General features: G+C 48.2%; 1 protein-coding gene across 1 annotated transcript in view; it reads right to left on the minus strand.

Moving 5' to 3' along the window:
* The window catches only part of A2ML1 (alpha-2-macroglobulin like 1), a 40,078-nt gene extending 21,375 nt beyond the window's left edge, over positions 1-18,703 (minus strand). The window contains exons 1-12 of the mRNA XM_084638750.1: positions 18,671-18,703; positions 16,491-16,766; positions 14,801-14,984; positions 10,734-10,896; positions 9,154-9,206; positions 5,499-5,519; positions 4,461-4,620; positions 4,095-4,179; positions 3,515-3,638; positions 3,026-3,140; positions 2,355-2,464; positions 1,861-2,028 (exon numbers count right to left, since the gene is read on the minus strand). Of these exons, the coding sequence (XP_084494876.1) occupies positions 1,861-2,028; positions 2,355-2,464; positions 3,026-3,140; positions 3,515-3,638; positions 4,095-4,179; positions 4,461-4,620; positions 5,499-5,519; positions 9,154-9,206; positions 10,734-10,896; positions 14,801-14,984; positions 16,491-16,558 (1,251 nt within the window). The 5' untranslated portion in view covers positions 16,559-16,766; positions 18,671-18,703. The remainder of the gene's footprint in view (positions 1-1,860; positions 2,029-2,354; positions 2,465-3,025; positions 3,141-3,514; positions 3,639-4,094; positions 4,180-4,460; positions 4,621-5,498; positions 5,520-9,153; positions 9,207-10,733; positions 10,897-14,800; positions 14,985-16,490; positions 16,767-18,670) is intronic.
* Positions 18,704-20,041: the final 1,338 nt, after the last annotated feature.

Consider the following 20,041-nt stretch of genomic DNA (forward strand, 5'->3'; position numbering starts at 1 on the left):
GAACAGTCTGTGAACTGCCCTGACTTTCCAGAGACACTGTTTGTGATGTTCCCTGCCACAGAGCGGGTTGATGTGTTTCCTTTCACCTTTCCCATTTTTCCATATTCTTTTTAAAATTAATTGTTGATTAAATAACTTGCATTTGCTTTAACTTGTATGTAATGCTCAGTGGGTCAGAGAAGTGCCCAGTACAGAGTACCCAGGAGTGGGGACACCCTAGCCCCTGTCCTAGGTGACTGCAGCAGGGTTGGGGGTTGAGCCCCTCAGGAATCCTGGGCCCAGCCTTGTTGGGGTTACGAGGACTCTGCCAGACAGGAGAGTGGAAGGGGAGTCCTCAAGGGCAGAGAAGCCACTGGGTAAAGGAAGAGGGAGCGAGGACTCAGATCCTTTCACTAGCCCACTTCACCGGGGTAGTGCAGAAGCCAGGAAAGTTCCCCACAAAAGTGGGACTATTCCCCCGCTTACATCTATAACAAATGTATGTAATTTATAGATACAAAATGGCTTATAGCCTGAAGCCAATCAACTGCCTGGAATTATGAAGAAACCTCCACAGTGGACAGTTAGTGCAATAGCTGTCTGTTACTGAGTAGCAGCCGTGTTAGTCTGTATTCGCAAACAGAAAAGGAGTACTTGTGGCACCTTAGAGACTAACCAATTTATTTGAGCATAAGCTTTCGTGAGCTACAGCTCACTTCATCGGATGCATAAAGTGGAAAATACAGTGAGGAGATTTATATACACACAGACCATGAAAAAATGGGTGTTTATCATACACATTGTAAGGAGAGTGATCACTTAAGATGAGCTATTACCAGCAGGAGAGTGCGCCCACCCCACTCTCCTGCTGGTAATAGCTCATCTTAAGTGATCACTCTCCTTACAATGTGTATGATAAACACCCATTTTTTCATGGTCTGTGTGTATATAAATCTCCTCACTGTATTTTCCACTTTATGCATCCGATGAAGTGAGCTGTAGCTCACGAAAGCTTATGCTCAAATAAATTGGTTAGTTTCTAAGGTGCCACAAGTACTCCTTTTCTGTCTGTTACTGGATTTCTTGCTTCCACTCAAGTGTGTGATGTTAGCCACTGTCGCAAACAGGATACTGGACTAGATGGTGAATCACAGCACTGATCTGGTTTGGAAAGTCCCCTGTCCTCCATGTATCCACTTAGGCACTTATCAGATGTGTGAGATATGCCAATAAGAAAATTTAGCAGGGAGCAGACTAGCTTATTGGATGTCTAAAAACATGGATGTCTATCAACAGACAACTGGCTTCAACAGGAGCCATTAATCCTCACTGCTGGCATTTGTTTATCTGTAGATGGGGGGAGAGACCTAACAAGGCCAGTTTTCAGTGCACAGAGGTAGTTCTTATCTGAGGAAAATTCAGCAGTATCTTTGATTACACTTAGAGCAGGTCCTTAGGCTGGATGTTAGATGACCAGACAGGAATCTTTGAAAAACTGGGCTTTTTATATCCTAGAGTCACTCACCCACTATTGAAATGTAGCTGCCTGTGGGAAGGAGGGAGCCATTCTGCACCAGCAGCACTATACAACATGACCACAGGAGGGGAAGGGAATAAAGTCTCCTCCACTTGAAACAGCAGACTTTAGGATGGCAGAATGTACAGAGTTAAGGGACTCACACCTACTTCAGATAAACTCTGTATTATATGGCAACAGCCCTAGTGATGAGAATTACTCTCAGATCAAGGGCCTGAGAGATACAGAGAAGAGAATCTCTAGGGCCTACACAAAGGGGAATTGTGTGGAGCCTTGCTGGTGCCCGATGTCTTTGTCAGCTCCTGGATGCAGCACTGGAATGCACTGTTCTTAATTTGACTCACCTCCAGAGAGACCTCACTTCTATTCCACGTAGCTGTGTCCAAAGTGAAAGTAGCCACCCCGGTGCTATCGGTGGTGAGATTTTGGTGGGACTGGGTGTTCCCAGCATTAATAACCAAGAAAACGGGCTGCTTCTTCAGTATGGAGCCTTCTCGGTCCAGGGCTTTGATCTGCAGGGAGAAGCAGGGAGAGAATCATGCACACATTCAACCAGCAAAATCTGCTCTTGAGGAGAGACTGACCGGAATGGGGAATCTCTATGAGAGACACTCAGTGGGGCCGAGAAAGCTCAGAGCAGGCTGGCCCCTTCTAAAGAGAGGGGTAGGGCTGAGAACTAGACAGAGGTAATCTCTAGGGAAAATTAAAAATGGGAATTTCTCTGAGACGATGCCACAGGCGCCCGTGTTTTTTTCACCTGCTAGAGGCATTATGTAAAGCACCGTACTTCGGCTGCCCTGGAAGACCACTCAGCAGCTCCACCCCATATTGATTTTACCTTCCCGCTGTAGGGGTACCCCGGGTGGTAGTAATTGTCTGAATCCTCAAAGCTCATTGACCCAGCTTTCTCAGACATAAACGCAACATGGGTAGTGTTTGCCTCCACGCCTATGGGAGAAAGACAAGATGCACAGTGAGCCAATGAACACACGCAGTGGTTTGCCATACTCTGCCACATCAGGTTACAACAGAAACGTTTTGGGACCACCCCTCCCATCTAGCCATAAAGCAAGGGAGGAAGGCCATGACCCCACCCACCCACCCGACCTGTTTGCGATCCCCATGTTGACAACCTGTGAATGAGCACCATGGCTAAAGACTCCACTCTGATTGGCAGAACAGTCTCCTGCCTGCTGGTGACCAACCCACTTGTTATAAAAGACAGTTTCAGGGTCCATTAGTGGCCAGTGGAACAGTACACAATCCGAACAGCGTATACGTAATGGGAAATGGCCCAAGCTGTAGTGGACAATGGGGCAGGCCAAGCATGTGCCCACACACACCACAAAAACACTAAGTGTTGGGGTCATTCAGTCCATTTCAGAGATCACTCTGGGTCAACATTTCCTTCTTTCAGCCCCACGAGAGCTATATTATAAGGAAGAGAGAAGCAATAAACACCCTCACTCTCACGCGCACACACACTACTTTGCAGATGCTAGGGTTTACCTGTTCCAGCTTCCACCAAAGTGGCTACCACATTTATACTGTGGCTGTACGGAGAGCTGACAATGCTGAAGAATGCCAAGTCCACGGAGGCTGAGAAACAACCGGTTTTATCAGTCTGGAAAAGAGGCAATGAGAATTGCTGACACTTGCTGACCACATACTCAAGGAACAAGAGGAAAGGAACAGCCACCCTGTGATCTCGTCAGAGATCAGAAGCGAAGCAGTGGCAGGCTCTGTCAGAGCACAGAGGGGAGACATGCAAACACCGCAGGGAGTAGAGAAGCGTATGAGTCATCAGGAGGCACTACTGTCCCCAAGTCAGCAGTACTAAGCTAAATGCTCCAGTGCGGTGCGAGGGATACTGTGCAGAAGTGCCCACAGCTCCTGGTTAGAATTTCTCCCTCTCTACCTCGTTCTTTTGCCCTGCCGTTCCTCTTTCCCTAGAGGCTCCTACATCTCCATTAGATCATTTCCCAGTTCCCTCCTCACCTGGCCTGTGACATTCTGGCAGATGTCTGTGGGCTCTGACTCTGTCCTGTCCATGTACCAGGTATATGCTGTCCGACACAAAGAGACTTGGACTGTACCCTGGACAGGCTTTCCGTAGGTGTACCTGGCAGAGAAGGGAAACAGGGGAAAAAAACCATCTGCCACTGATGTTCTTAGTCCACTTCTGCCTTCTTCCTTTGCACCATGGCATATGTGCCTGCTATTCCAGTCCTTGGTTCCCCACACAGCTCTGCTGATAATACTCCTATTTCACACACACACACACACAAAAACACCCCCCCTTCCTACTCCATCCCTGCACTTTAACTGGGCGGGACACTTCATGGTTAATTTTTAAAAAAAAAAGTGTTCTGGGGAAGCTGCAGAATGCATAGACTTCCACATGGAAGAAGAGTTGAGAGCCACTGTAAATGCTTTCACCTTTTCCCTGAAAATCCTTACTACAACTCAGACCCCCTGAGAAACCCAAAGCTAATCCCTTACATCCACTGAGCAAGATGAGCCAATACATTTGCCCGTTAACTGTGCCCTCCCATCGCAAGAGCCCTGTGAAACATACTTGCCACAAACTTTCAGTGGAAAAGATGTATCCGATGTGAAGATCCAAGTTGGCTCAGTCACAACCACTTTGAATTTGGGCAGCACTGGGGAGGGAGAAATTGGATGCAAGAAGTTAAGAAAGGAACATGGTTGGCTCACTGTCACCCAGCTCAGGGAGCAGTGTGTATCTGCGTGTTGTGGGGGTGCAGCACGCCCAGAGACAGAATTCCCCTGGAGAGAAGGGCGGGGGGCGTCTTCTCTAAGGCAAGCGTTCACTTGCAGAGTCAGAATCAGGGTTGGATAGGGAGAGGGCTTCCCCTGGGACTGTCAGAGAGTGGAGTGATACTGCTGCCTCCTGGACTGCATGCTGCGCTCCCCTCCGTACCGTACTCCTCCACGCTGAAGGTGCTGTAGGCCTTCCCACTGTCCACAGTGATGGTGTACGTTCCCAGAGGCGGTTCGGCTGCCAGCTGGAAGGACAACTGCACGATGCCTCGCACTGGTTTCACATTAAGCCACTGGCCAATCCGGTTATTCTCAGGATCCTGATGCCATGGGCAGAAACAGGATTAAAATGGAGCCCGTTTTCCCTGTTTTACTCCCCATGCAGCCCAGCCCTTGGGTGGACAGGGGCTCGGAGTGCTACAGAGGCTGGGCCCAGCACCCCCTGTAGCTTGGTGGTGCTCTGCATGACCATGCAGGAGACCAGGGTTCCAGGCCCGGTCTCTTGCTCTTCAGGGGCCAGCACAGGCTGCGAGCGCTCCAGAGGCTGAACTCTGTGCCCTAGGGGTAGTGCCCTGCACTGCTGGGCGGGAGACCTGGCTCCCATTCCCTGGCTTGGGCTAGACTTGCTGCTGACAGTTGGCTCGGGGCGCCCTAGAGTTCGCACTGTTCTTCGCTGTTGGTGACCTGAGGCTCTCCAAGGGCTGGTAGGGACTGAGGACGGTGCGGAGGCTGGGCTAGACAACCCCAGCAGATTAGCGCTCTGCACTGCAGGGTGGGAGAGGGAGGCTGGATTGTCAGCCCCCAGTTTGGGAATTCCCCCTGGGCAGCAGGAGCCGCTGCTGGAGAAGCCAGGATCCCCCAGGAGCCGTTTCCCTAGAGATTAGCAATCTCTGCCACTGTGCGGGAGACCCGGTTTCTAGTCTGTCGGCACTGGTGGGAAGATTGGAATAGAGAGGGGGGTCCAGTCTGGCACCCCCTGCAGGTTGCTACTGTGTATTGCCGTGCAGAAAACCACAGTTCCAATGGTTGCTTCTCACAGCCGAGAGCTGCAGGAACAGGGCCAGCTGCCCTCCAGGGGTGGGTGCTTACGGCTGCCATGCAGGAGACCTGAGTGAGTCACAGTCTTGCTTGTGTGTGAGTGTGAAGGGAAAGGAATGGAAAACAGAGGCATCTCAGTATGCATATGGGGGCCACTGACCTTCAGCTCCACCAGCAGATACTGAAAGAGAAAACCAGAGAGAATTTCCATTAGCGATCTCTGTACTATTGCAGGGAACAGAACCTGCTGCATGGGCTGGGCCCTCCTCCACCCTGAGAGCTGAGGCCAGATCCAGCCCTACTCTTAACTCCATCAGATTGTGCCCAGGGGCCTGGGCATTCACAGCAGGAGCATCCGAGTTCTAGCCCTGCTGTTGCCATGAACTTCTGAGTTACCACAGTGTGCAACGGTGTTATAGTAACAATAGGACCCTCCAAGCATAGGCACTAACTATGTGGGTGCTCCGGGGTGGAGCACCCATGGGAAAAAAAAACAACAGTGGGTGCTCAGCACCCACCGGCAGCCCCCCGATCAGCTCCTCCCTGCCCAGTGCCTCCTGGTGGCCCTGCCAATCAGTGCCTCCCCCACCCCCTCCCCCCAGCACCTCTCTCACGCCACTGATCAGCTGTTCAGCGGCATGCAGGAGGCACTGGGGCCGGGGAGGAGAAAAGAGCAAGGGCGGGACACGCTCAGTGGAGGGGTGGAACAGGGCAGGAAGAGGCAGGGCTGGGGTGGGAAGAAGCCTGGGGCAGTGTGGGGTGCTGGCACATTAGAAAGCGAGTGGCTGTGCCTCCCAGCAATGTGAGCTCAGATCAACCCTTCTTGTTCCTTACAAGGCTTGAAAATATGCAGCTAATGATCCCCACCCACTTTTCAAAACTTCCAAAGTTGCCTCAACACCTCCCACAGCAGAGGCTGCAGGTGGAAGAGTCCCATTTGGCAGCAGCAGAGGAGCCTCGTGTGCCTTCCTCAGCTTGGTTGGGCGCTTTTCTCTGTTTTAGTTTAATGCTAATAGCTCTTTAACAATTTCCTAGGCAGCTTCAGGGAAAGTGGTTGGGTCACAGCTCAGAGCAGCTTCCCCTGTTCCCCCTCTGTGGTCCAGCAAGGGCACCTACCCTAGGCTTCCGGCTCCCTGGCTGTCACCTCTCTTGGGTGGAGACACTTCTTTCTCTCTTGCTCCTGACCAGGTTGTTTCCAGGATGAACAGTTCCCTTCCTACACTGTGATATCTCCAGCAAAATCAGACTGCCTAACCAGGCCTGTTTTACCTTCTCTTTAGAGCAGAGGTGGGCAAACTATGGCCTGCGGGACCGTCCTGCCCGGCCCCTGAGCTCCCGGCCGGGGAGGCTAGTCCCCAGCCCTCCCCTGCTGTTCCCCCTCCTCCACAGCCTCAGCGTGCTGTGCCACCGGTGCTCAGGCCTGCTGCTCCTGCCGGGCAGTGCGGTGACGTGGCTGGCTCAGGCGTGGTAAGGGGGCAGGGAGTGGGAGGTCCCAGGGGGGCAGTCAGGGGACAGGGAGCAAGGGGAAGTTGGATGGGGCACGGGTTCTGTGGAGGGCGGTCAGGGAACGGGGGGCCTGGATAGGGAGCGGGGGTGTGGATAGGTGTTGGAGAAGTCAGGGGACAGAGAGAAGGGGCGGGGTTCCGGGGGGGGCAATTAGGGGTGGGGCTCCGGGAGGGGGCGGTCAGGGGATAAGGAGCAGGGGGGGTTGGATGCGTCGGGAATTCTGAGGGGGGCAGTCAGGGGGCGGGAAGTGGGAGGGGTCAGATAGGGGGTGGGGGTCAGGCTGTTTGGGGGAGCACAGCCTTCCGTACCTGGCCCTCCATATAGTTTTGCAACCCCGATGTGGCCCTCAGGCCAAAGAGTTTGCCCACCCCTGCTTTAGGGTGTAATTACTACAGTTAATCTACTACACAGTTTTTGCTAAGCAAGCACATTTTATACTGAATGCATTACAGAGAAAACATATTGAAAACCACGGAAAACCCTACCTGCATGTTAATAAACTAACCAGAGTTCACCCCCAACTCCAACAAGGGCTCTGGCAGGAGACCAGTAGCTTTTCCTGTCGTTTCAAGTTCCTAACACCCTTTGCTCAGCACAAGAACCCAGTCCTATGGGGGAGTTAGGGGACAAGAGCTGAGGAAGCATTGCTCTAATGCCCCTACTCTACTCGTGCTACAATGATGACATCTTCATCATCTGGATCCATGGGAAGGAGGCCTTTGAGGAATTCCACCAGGATTTCAACGATTTCCACCCCACTACCAATCTCAGCATGGACCAGTCCACACAAGAGATCCACTTCCTAGACACTACAGTGCAAATAAGCGATGGTCACATAACCACCACCCTATACTGGAAACTTACTGATTGCTATACTTACCTGCATGCCTCCAGCTTTTATCCAGACCACATCACATGATCCATTGGCTACAGCCAAGCTCTAAGATACAACCGCATTTTCTCCAATCCCTCAGATGGAGGCAAACACCTACAGGATCTCTATCAAGCATTCTTAAAACTACAATACCCACCTGGTGAAGTGAAGAAACAGATTGACAGAGCCAGAAGGGTACCCAAAAGTCACCTACTGCAGGACAGGCCCAACAAAGAAAGTAACAGAACACCACTAGCTGTCACCTACAGCCCCCAACTAAAACCTCTCCAGTGCATCATCAAGGATCTACAACCTATCCTGAAGGACGATCCCTCACTCTCACAGACCTTGGGAGACAGGCCAGTCCTCGCTTACAGACAGCCCCCCAACCTGAAGCAAATACTCACCAGCAACCACACACCACACAACAGAAACACTAACCCAGGAACCAAACCCTGCAACAAACCCCGTTGCCAACTCTGTCCACATATCTATTCAAGGGACACCATCATAGGACCTAACCACATCAGCCACACCATCAGGGGATCATTCACCTGCACATCTACCAATGCGATATATGAGCTCATGTGCCAGCAATGGTCCTCTGCCACGTACACTGGCCAAACCGGACAGTCTCTACGCAAAAGAATAAATGGACACAAATCTGACATCAAGAATTATAACATTTAAAACCAGTAGGAGAACACTTCAATCTCCCTGGACACTCAATAACAGACTTAAAAGTGGCAGTTCTTCAAAAAACTTCAAAAACAGACTCCAACGAGAAACTGCGGAACTGGAATTAATTTGCAAACTGGACACCATCAAATTAGGCCTGAATAAAGACTGGAAGTGGATGGGTCACTACAAAATCTAATTTTCCCCTGCTGATACTCACACCTTCTTGTTAACTGTTTGAAATGGGCCACCTTGATTACATTGGCCTCATTAGCATTACAAAAGTGATTTCTACCCCTTCTTGTCAACTGTTGAGAATAACCCACTTCCACCTTAATTGAATTGGCTCACTAGCACCGACTCCCCACTTGGTAAGGCAACTCCCATCTTTTCATATGCTGTGTATTTATACCTCTCTACTGTATGTCCCACTCCATGCATCTGATGAAGTGGGTTTTAGCCCACGAAAGCTTATGCCCAAATAAATTTGTTAGTCTCTAAGGTGCCACAAGGACTCCTCGTTGTTTTTGCTGATACAGACTAACACAGCTACCACTCTGAAACAGGAAGGGAGTTTGCAGAAGGGAGCTGGGATTTCCCCTTTGGTTAAATTCAAACTCTTGCAGCTGCTGAGAGATCCCAGATTGGTACTCTGGAGGTATAAAGCCCTCTGCCCCCAGGTCAGAAGCAAAGAAAGGCTCTCCCCACGCGCTACCTTCTATCTCTATCTCTCCTCTTCCCCTGCCACATTTCTCACCTTGTCATTCAGTGGGATGAAATTGCTGTTCAGAGTGACAATTCGAAACCTCACTGCAATGGGAAAAAAGAAATAAAATGCCTTTAGACTAACCTTCATGTGACAATCTAAGCCTATTTCCCCAATCCCGGCTGTATACACAGGTTCGAGGCATCATTTCAGCATGTTCCCTGAAGCCACATAGTTTCTGAGGCATTAAGTATTTGAGGGCTTGACAGGCTTTGAAGACAAGGATGGGGGGCGGGAATATGTAGCAAGGAGAAAAAGAACTCAGGAGGTATTTTGGGGAAGTGCGGTGTGGAGGTGGGTCTAGCACTGGTTCTCAACCAGGGTCTATGACCAGGTTCCAGTGAGTCCACCAAGGACCAAGCTTCAGCCTCAGGTGTCAGGGCTCAGGGTCAAGCTCCAACTTCACGCGATGGGGCTCGAGGAGGGAGTGCCACCTCCACCCCCCTGACTCACCTCAGTGGGCCACTCAGCCTGTCTGGATGGGGGGTGCAACCCAAAATTGCAGCATCACTGCAGAAGAGAGATCTCCCCCTGCCATCAGAAGGGGTTGCCTCACAACCACTGACTCCATGAGTAGGCAGCAGCTAGCCAAGGAGGCACACCACTCCTCTGCCCTGCTACATCAGCACTGCAGGGAGCACAGCCAATGGAAGGCAGAAATCGGGGGGTGACCCTCTGGGCTCCCCCCCACATCACCTCTGGTTGGGGGTCTGCAGGTTTGTCTATTTAAGTTTAGGAGTCCCTGGGTTTAAAAAAAAAAAAAAAAAAGTTGAGAACCACTGGTCTGGTGTTTCCACTTCATCTGCTTTACGTGGTTCTGAAGAGATGAAGCTGAAAGGCAACAAGTGTTTTCTGCGTGAAATGGGACAAGTTTATTTTGGCTGTGTGGGTGGAACCTGTGAAACCTTTTAAGAAAAATAATCTGTTTGTCAGGGGTTGTGAAATGCGAGAGAAAAAAACCCTCTCCTTAAACAGGCCGTATCTCTGCCGATAGCTGCTCAGCTTCTCAGGAAGCTCCCTGGAAAGGGAGAATGCTAGACTAGTTGCACACACCAGCAGATACATTGGCACTGGCTTACTCACACCAACATCTGTGAACGAACCCCTCTCCAGACATGTGTACACTTGCAAATTCACATATGCACACTGGTGCAGAAACACACACAGCCCTTCGGCTACCATGCACTCGCACACTTGCAGAGCTCTGCACAAGCCAACCTCTCGGCATGAATAGATCTGCAGACATGTACTCACCTGAGGATAAACACGGCTTATGTACCAGCTTGTAGCCAAATACCTCGCCATATGCACCTGAAGTGTACACATATACATCTGCAAACTCTCATGCACCAAAAACCACTTGCCTATGCACACGCACCGGCGAATATGAGTGCAAACAAACACATGCAAACACAACACAACAGTCTCATCTGCAAGTTGTGCTCATTTTCACTAATGCAAAGAAAAAACACTCACAACTGCACCTCTCTAGGAATATATGCACACACCCAATGACACATCTGCATGCATACACAGAGAAAGGAAATCCCTCAGGGCAGATCCCTTCTTACCCAATTGTCCAGGCATATAGATGGGCTTGTCAGTCTGCACAAAAGTGCTGTTGCTGGCCCTCTCGATCAGGACTTGTTTCTTCTCAACTATCTTGCTCCTGCTCCCACATCCAGACAGCTGAATGGTAGCAACTTCCTCAGTGCCCCCTGAAGGAGGTGGGACCTGGGGTACACAGGAAACAACGTTAGGAGAGTTAGGCACAATCCTTGGAGGAGGAAATTAATGATCACATTGCCCACTAGTGAGTAATCCACAGAGGAGATAAGGAACCTACTTCTGCGGCCAGCTGAGGGACTTCTCCTTTAGCTGAAGAGGTCTGTATTCTTGGAGCCCCTTCAACTCCAAGAACACACACAAGAGTGTGACTTATATGGTAGTTGTGGCTGCTAGGTACTGCAAATGGATTTGTTACTGTGGAAGGGTCAAGAAGCTGGTGAAAGTGGGCTCCAGCGCTCTCCCCCCAAGTTATTGCTGGGTGAAGAGTATTTATCAAATCAAAGATGTGCTGAGTTAGGGCTTCACCAGTGCCATTAGCTGCACAGAATTGGCCTTGGTCATCGTTCAATGGACAGGACAATTACCAGCCTGTGGCTCCTTCACCAAGCATCAAAATGAACACACACCTAGAGCAGTACCAAATACTAGGGCACGTGCTGGGAGCCACCAGGCATGAGGTGGGAAGAGGAGGAAAACACAGAGAGAATCTATGGGCACTAATCATCAACACAATACCTACTTCATTACATGACCCAGGCAGCCCAGCTCCACCCTGCCAATGACATCAACATCACGTGCTGCCTTCCTCCCAGAAACCATTACACTTCAATTACTGTGTGTTAATGAGTGGGGGGGATAAGAGATGGAGAGTAACAGCTCGCTTTTCAGTGATTGGCATAGCACAGAGCACAGTCTTGCACTACTGCAAACCAATACCATTTCTCTCTCTCTCTCTCGTTGTATTCATGTGTGCGTGGGGGGGAGGGGGTGTTAAAACAGAGCTGGCTCAATGGGTACGTGACCACGAGCCCATTGCCCAGCTTCCTTATTTATCATGTACCACCACCCAGAGTTTGTTTATAATAAAACACTTTGCAGAACATGTGAATTGCAGTGGGAAGCGTCTAAGGGCTGTGACGTGTGTTGACATTGGCACAACACAGCTTGAGGCAGGAAGCGCTTCTTGCTACTGTGCCACAAAAACCTTTCCCAGGGGCCTTATTATTACTGGACTTGCTCATTAACCACACCTGTTAGTGCACGTGTGTGCACAGCCTGTCAGTGCACTACTCTGTGCCACTAGTGAGGATCCTGGTTTCAGGCTTCTAGGACTGAATTCTGGGGCCTGTCTTTGGGCAAAAGGAGAACATATACACACGCATAAGAAAAGAATATGTTTTCATTTGCCTTTCTCACTGCCCCGCATACATGAAGTGGGTGTATATCAAGTGGGGTCCACTGGGATCAGTCTTGGGTCCGGTTCTCCTCAATATCTTCATTAATGATTTAGCTAATGGCATAGAGAGTACACTTATAGAGTTTGTGGACTATACCAATCCGGGAGGGGGTTGCAAGCGCTTTGGAGGATAGGATTAAAATTCAAAATGATCTGGACACATTGGAGAAATGGTCTGAAGTACTCCACTTAAGAAGGAACAATCAGTTGCAGACATCCGAAATGGGAAATGACTGCTTAGGAAGGAGTACTGCAGAAAGGGATCTGGTGGCCACACTGGATCACAAGCTAAATATGAGTCAACAGTAACACTGTTGCAAAAAAAAAAAAAAAAAAAAAAAAAGCAAACATCATTCTGGGATGTATTAGCAGGAGTGTTGTGAGCAAGACATGAGAAGTAATTCTTCCGCTCTACTCTGCTCTTCTTATTAGGCCTCAACTGGAGTGGCACGGGACACAATACATTTCAGGAAAAATGTGGACAAATTGGAGGAAGTCCCAAGAAGAGCAACAAAAATGATTAAACGTCTAGAAAGCATGACCTATGAGAGAAGATTGAAAATATTGGGTTTGTTCAGTGTGGAGAAAGAAGACTGAGGGGGACATGATAACAGTTTACAAGTACATAAAAGGTTATAACAAGGAGGAAGGAGAAACATTGTCCTCGTTAACCTCTGAGGATAAGACAAGAGGCAATGGACTTAAATTGCATAAAGGGTGGTTTAGGTTGGACATTAGGAAAAACTTCTTAACTGTCAGGGTGGTTAAGCACTGGAACAAATTGCCAAAGGAGATTGTGGAATCTCCGTCACTGGAGATTTTTAAGAGCAGGTTAGACAAACACCTGTCAGGGATGGTCTAGAGAATACTTGGTCCTACCATGAGTGCAGGGGACTGGACTAGATGACCCCTCGAGTTCTCTTCCAGTCCTACGATTCTATACTTGTTACATAAATTAAATTACCAACAAGACATGGTGTTTTCAGGACCCCCTATCATACCATTTTGCAGCCTAACAAACAGCTGCATACTTATGGTCGGCTTTTCAAGTTACCACATAGCTGTGATCCAGAATCTCAGCCTTCCTTAAAAACATTAAGCCTCCAGCCCTCATGGTTGTGAAGAACACCTTCCAAACACGAACAGAGTTGCAAACAACCTTCTCATTTACCCAGCATCCCACTGCTTTTCCTCCCTCTCCTCCCTGCTTCCCCATCACTGCAATGGAGTAAGTGAAGAATGACCAGAATTTACCTGCCTGCTCCTTTTTCTCTGGCTCCTACTCCCTCCCAGCAAACTAGACAAAGGCTCAACAGAGATGGCTTGGAGGTCTCAGCATAGGTGACATGAATGTACCCCTGTATTCACACCCTACACACTATTGTAATAATCTTTGTATAAAGTATGCCTTGTAAAGTATTGTTTAAAACCCCAAATTACTGATCAGTATTGTCCTGATAAAATATGCGTGGCAATATTGTATATTAACGCCATACAGTGGAATCTTATAACTTATTAACACATGTTCCAAACTGTGGCTGGCAAACAACTATGTCTCAGACAAAGGAATGTGTGCTCTCCTTAATTTTCATTTAAGCAGTAAACAGAGTCAAGCAGGAAGGGACACAAAGGAAGCTCTAACAGGTGAAAGAAAAAAGCAGGGAACATCCTTCCCCCATAGACTTTTTGTCTCCTGGTAACCAGCTGGAAATGTTTTTCAAGAAAGAAACTGAAATTACAAAAAGGAGGGACAACACCCCAAGGCACCCCCGTCTCTTTCCATTGCTTCATTGCACCTGAAGCGATAAACAACATAGCTGTTGGACTAGGGGGAGTGGTCCTGACCTCACAAGTTTGGTCAGTAAGACTGCTGAAAGCATGTGATGAAAAAACTTTGCTTTGATTTTAACGTAATTTGTTAAGTTAGGCACCTGTTGCATTTTATCTTTCTTGTAACCATTTCTGACTTTTATGCCTCACAACTTGTATTCACTTAAAATCTCTCTCTATGTAATTAATTAACTTGTTTTATCTACTCCAGAATGTTTAAATTGAAGTGTTTTGGAAACTCCAGTTGGAGTGGCAAGTTGTGTGCATATTATTCCTTTTAAAGAAATAACAGACCTAATATAGCTTGTATAGTCCAGGAGAGAGCTGGGCAGTACACGACATACATTTCTGGGGGGAAACCTAAGACTGGGGGTGTGTTAGGGTTACCCTGCAGGGTCACCCCTTCCTGGGGATCTACAAGGCTTGTGAGAGCCAAAGTGTAACCCAAGTGTGGCTGGCAGGCTGCATACACACAGACACTCAGGGTGCAGCTTGTATGATGGAAGGCTCTTTCTGAGTGACTCAGGTGGGAGCTACTGCTGCAAAGTATTGCAAAGCACCCAAGGTTGCAGAGGGCAGGGTTACGGAGCTGCACAGAAGTCTGGATTGTACTCTGATACGTCACAACAGGTATTTGAATACCAAGGCATGCCCTTCTATACCAGTCACACCAGTAAACATCTTCACACAGGTGCATTAGCCTAGCCAAGCCAAGCAGTGAGGAAGCTCCACAAGCACACCCGCATCCAACCCCCATGATTTGAAAGTCCCGCAGACACTTACAGGGAAGCTGAAGCATTTGAGCTGTCTCCTCTCCCAGATGAACCCATCCACCAGCTTGTAGGTCTTGATCTTTGTCTCCAGGCTGATAGTGAGCAGCATGGAGCTCTTCATGTTACTCAAGTCCATGCAGACCTTCTCCATGGAGGGATAGCTCAGCCGTGCTGGCACCACAACCACGTAATTCCTTGAGCAGGGAGAGAGAAAGAACCAGAGGGAAGGATTTAACCGTGTGTGTTTCTTTTAAAACGTTCCCAGGGAATCAAGTCCTCTGACTGGCTGATAAACTGCACCAACCTAGCTGGCTGCTTGTGAACTTAAAGTTGCTTTATGCAGAAGCTTCCTTCCCTGGCAGGGGAGACAGGCTGAGTTTCTCTCCCCCACCATGCTCCCTCGGTTTTACAGGTGTCACCCCTTCCTGGGGATCTACAGGAGGTGGTGAGGTGCACCACAGCAAACACCTTCTGGCAGCCTCCACAGGGAGACACACCCATCCCTTATTGGGGGAGGCTTGGAAAATCTCTACTATCTCTAAAGGGGCGGGGGGGTTTGAGGCTGCCTTTATGAGTCTTGGCTTTCCAATCAAAGCAGCCCTTTACCAGATTCTGTTTCCCTCTGTGACATCACAATAGTCTCCCTGACTACTGGTGGTAATGTTGCACTGCATGACAACATGCCTTATAGGGCTGCTGTACCTTGGTCAGCTATCTCTGTGCAACCATCTTCCATTATCACAGTCCTTCTTAGTGAAGAAACACGAGGACTGGACAGAGGGAGCGATATGGGAAACCAAACATGAGGAAAACGATCTCCAGCTGGGACTCACTCCCACCCCCTGCAATTCTTTGCCTAAGAAATTACTGGTCCTTTGTGACTCCCTAACTATCTCCCTAGCAACAGCCAGTGGTATCACAGAGGATATCATCATCTCTTAAAGAGACAGATGGGGAGCGAGAGGGGATGGTGTCAATATGAAAATTTCACCTCCACTTTGGAGGTGTAAAGAACAAGGGAAGGGAGAGAAATGCCAGGAATCAAGGAGAAAGAGACCCCAGACCTGGTCTTATAACTCAACTGATTTCATCAGGGAGTCTCCACCCAGCACTGACACCAGACTTCTGACAGATTTCTCTGTCCCCCACATGCTGAACCATAAAAAAAGCTCCAGCTTCTGCTTTCTCCTGCCTTGTCCGATCTTACTCCACTTAGGGGTCTTGGAAAACCTGCCTTGATTTCCCCACTCCCTACGGACTCCCTCACAGCATTCACAGCTGCTCATGCGCACCCCCAGCCACTGGTCCCTTCCTCCAACAAGCTGTCCCTCCTCCATCTACCTGTTCCCTCTCTCCAACCAAGTACAATTCCTGGTCCCTCATACCTAACCATGTGCCTGCTTCCCTGACTGTCAATTAATATTCCCTCTTTCCCATCTGCCAACCATTATCATCACACCCACCCCTAACCATCACCCTCAAATATTTGTCCCAACCTCCTTGCTCCCACTTCTCATCCCCTCCCCAACAGTCTGCCCCCTCAATCCAGCCTGGGCATTTGTAATGCCTCTAGCCACCAAAGTGCTCTCCACTCCCCCCAACAGCAACTTGCTTCTCCCTCCCAGCCCCTTGCCCTCTTCCTCCTCCTCCTCTCCACAGTCAAAGAGCTGGAGCCAGTCCCTAACCCCACAGTGACTTACGGGACAGGGTCATCCGTGACAGCAGATTGGAGGAGTCGGGCCAGGGTGCTGAAGAGAAGGAGCCACATCTCTGTGGGGACCTGCCACAAGCGCCGCCCCAAAGTGAGCTACCTGGAAGCCTCTGAGCTAGGATTCAAGTTGGGGAGCAGGAAGAGAGAGAGAGAGAGGAGCAGAAACTAAGCTGCTTTCTCTCTGGCTCTCAGTTTCTGTGGTGCCGGTCTTATATCCTCATTCTGTCAGGGGTGTGACTCTAAAGATTACTCCTTGCCCAGTCACCTATGGGAGACAATCCACAAATCAAGGACTGTAGGAGAGAGGGTGCAGAGTTCAGATTTAACCCGTGAAGGGAACTTACTCTGGAATGGAGATGAACAAGTTCTGGAAAGCTGGAAAAGCCACTTAAACTCAGGCCCTTTCTCTCTGAATTTGCCAGGACCAAAGAATATATACATTATGTGTGTAAGTACAGTATGTGTAGTGTGTGTGAGAGAGTGAAAGAGAGCTTATATGTACATAGAGCAACACTGGCTGCAGAGAACTAGCTAAGGTCCCACTCCTAATCAACATACAGAAAAGAATACGCAACTTTGTCAATGCAGCAAACACTCCCTGCACTAGGGGATTAAAAATTAAATGCAAATGAAAACATGAGCCACCCAATATAACATCACTCCCAGATTATAGTTTCCTAACCAGTGATGCAAACAACCTCACCTGAAACCAAACAATGCTGAAGGTACTTAACCAACACCTAAAGCACCAATATATGAATCACCTGAAAGAACAAATTAAGAACAGTTAAAAAGCCAGATTGCTACAGAGCCCTGCAGAGAATTATCATACCAAGGCTGCATTTACATTAGCAAACTTCATAGCCAGAATTCACTTCTAGTGCAGCTCAACCAATAGGAGGAACAACAGCTGCCAAAACATGTATCATAGGCAGGACTCAGGCATTTTTGCCCTGTCATCTAACACTGTTCTGAGCAGACATACAGTCGAGCTCTGTCTAGATGCCATATATCACAGTTCTGTCTGTATTACAGCTTTCATTCTATCATTGCTATTACTAGTGGAGCTGCACTGGTAGAGAGTTATGGGTATGTTTGCTAGTATAGACAAGACTGAGCAGATTGCATGTAGCTCCTGTAGGCCCCATCCAGCTGACAGCTAGGACCCACTGTTTAGGAAGTACACGGCTGGCAGAAACTAGGCAAAGATACTAGAGTGCCTAAGGGACAACAGACTGTATTAAACCACATTTGGAGTTTCTAGGCCAAACTATTTTTGAGATAAGATGGGACATAAACTCTGGTGGAAAATAGCTATACAGTGAGATCATCCCAATATTAGCAGTCTAGTACTTCCCAAACACCTTAACTGATTTCCCTCAGACTTTCAAGGGAAAAAGATCAATCCCAGCCTAAGCTCATAATTGTGGCAAGCAGATCACAATTCTGGCATGGGTGCAGTTACAAGGTTGTAGGGAGAAAGCCTAATGGAAATCTCTGCTTTATCTCTGTGGAAGCAACTAGTGTCTCTTCATAATACTGTATGGTAAGTGTGAGAAAATGCTATGTGCCTCTTCTAAAATTAACATGCATACCTTGAGGAATAAGGAAGGGTAATATAATGGAAGACAGGATTATGTACACAGTACATTATGTACAGGATTATGTACACGGTATCTAGTTCTTGAGCAGCTGGACAGGTGACAAATCTAGCCAAGGGAAAGTACCAAGTGGAATGGCTCACGCCAAATGAGAGAAATTGCAAAAGAATTTGCATAGATATGACATATGTACAGCTGAGAAATCCTTCCTCTGTTCTGAGTGATGTGTTTCTGCAGCTGATCTACAGAATAGAATATACGGCCTTCATTGCTTATTTAAGTTGAGGAGATAAAAATCAAATTATATTTTTATTGCTGTATTCAGGTTAAATCTCCTGCATCCAGTGCATTGGCATGAAAGTTGGCTGCAATAGTCTGAAAATTGAAAGTTTCAGATTAACATGCTGTTGTTTGCATCCCTTAGTTTGTATACTTTCAATGTGTTTTTATATCCAGTCACACAGCTTCTCATGTTCTTTGGCCCAGGAAGCTTCTCCTTCAATACAGTTTGCTCACATCTAATGAACTCAATGAGATATGTGAATGGCTTCCAAAATTAAAATCCTACCTCTAAGCCTTGGGCATCCTCTGTCAGCAAAATCTTCTTTTCCTCCTCTCATCATGATGTAAAGGTTTTAGAGGAAGGGGAGGGAGGGGTCCTTGTGCTAAATCAAGATGTGGCAGGTTGCCAGTACTCTCACTGCATGTTCCAGCCAAGAGGAAGTCACAGTCCTCAAAGTAAAGCTGAAAATTCATGTGCCACACCTGCTGCTGAATAACACTCAGTTATAGCTGGGTTCCTGCACTCCAGAGAGGTAAAATGTGCAAGGGAGACAAGTGGATTCAGTGCATGTTAGAAAGGGTTCAGTTGTTACTGTTGTAAGGTACAACTTCTTCTGAAAGACACCAATAACTCTCATGAGGTCCTGACACACTAGCCCAGTACTTGCAATGATCTCCCCTCCTTCAGTATCTTGGCTTGTACATTCTTCTTCCTTCAGTATCCCTCTCTGTCCTTTCTTGAGCCAGAAATCAAAGGTTAACTCTCTTGACCCTTACAGCTAAAGTGCTCATCAGAAACTTGGCCTGCCTCAGTGCAACAGCCTCCCTTCTGAACCACTGCCGCAAAATGAAGGGTTTCATTTCCCCCGCTCTGAACAGCCTGAGCAATCCATCCTCCCAATCTGGGCCCCAACTCAAACTGCCTGCACTAGTGGTGAAAATCGTGCCTCTCTATGTACATTGTTTGATTTCCCCTCCCAGATTAATATCTTCTGAAATTCTTAGCACAGTCTGCAAAAATACCGGGAAGGTCTGATTTAAGTGATTTCCTTTATTTCAATTTGTGTGCATGGATTTGGCATTCAGATTCCTAGAAAATGAAAGCTGCTTATGAAGTCACACATCCTTTCTGTCCCAGGAGTCCTATGAAGGATTGTTCCCTGTTCACCAGGGCTATGTTCAGTCCTAGTTTTATAATTTAAGCAATAGTGTTTCCACTATGTCCCTTGCAAAGACTATTCCACAACGTAACAGAGGGCAGGACAGAAGGGCATTGACAGAGCTGTGTGGGGAGCCCAGGGCTGGAATAGCAGGGAGCTGCAGGGCAGGATTGAGGGGCACAGGCAGGGCTGTGTGGGGAGAATATATAAAGCAATATTCTTAGCTCTCAGTTGAGCTATCAGTATCTTACTTTCACAAGAAATGTATGTTTCTCAAGAAGGGGAGATAGGAAAATGATCAAGTATATGAAAACTGCTAGCATTGAGGAGGGAGAGGAAATGTTTAGGGTGGAGGACTAGGTGAAACTGAGGAAAGGGGAGAAATTTCAAGATGGATCTCAGGATATCCTTGCTAATAGGAAGATTGCTTAGCTGTATTAGGCAGTAGAATCCTCTCCCCAAAGGAGAAACTCCATAGTTTGGGACATTTAAAACAA

This window comes from Lepidochelys olivacea, assembly GCF_965140295.1.
Source record: "Lepidochelys olivacea isolate rLepOli2 genome assembly, chromosome: 1".
Taxonomy (NCBI): domain Eukaryota; kingdom Metazoa; phylum Chordata; order Testudines; family Cheloniidae; genus Lepidochelys; species Lepidochelys olivacea.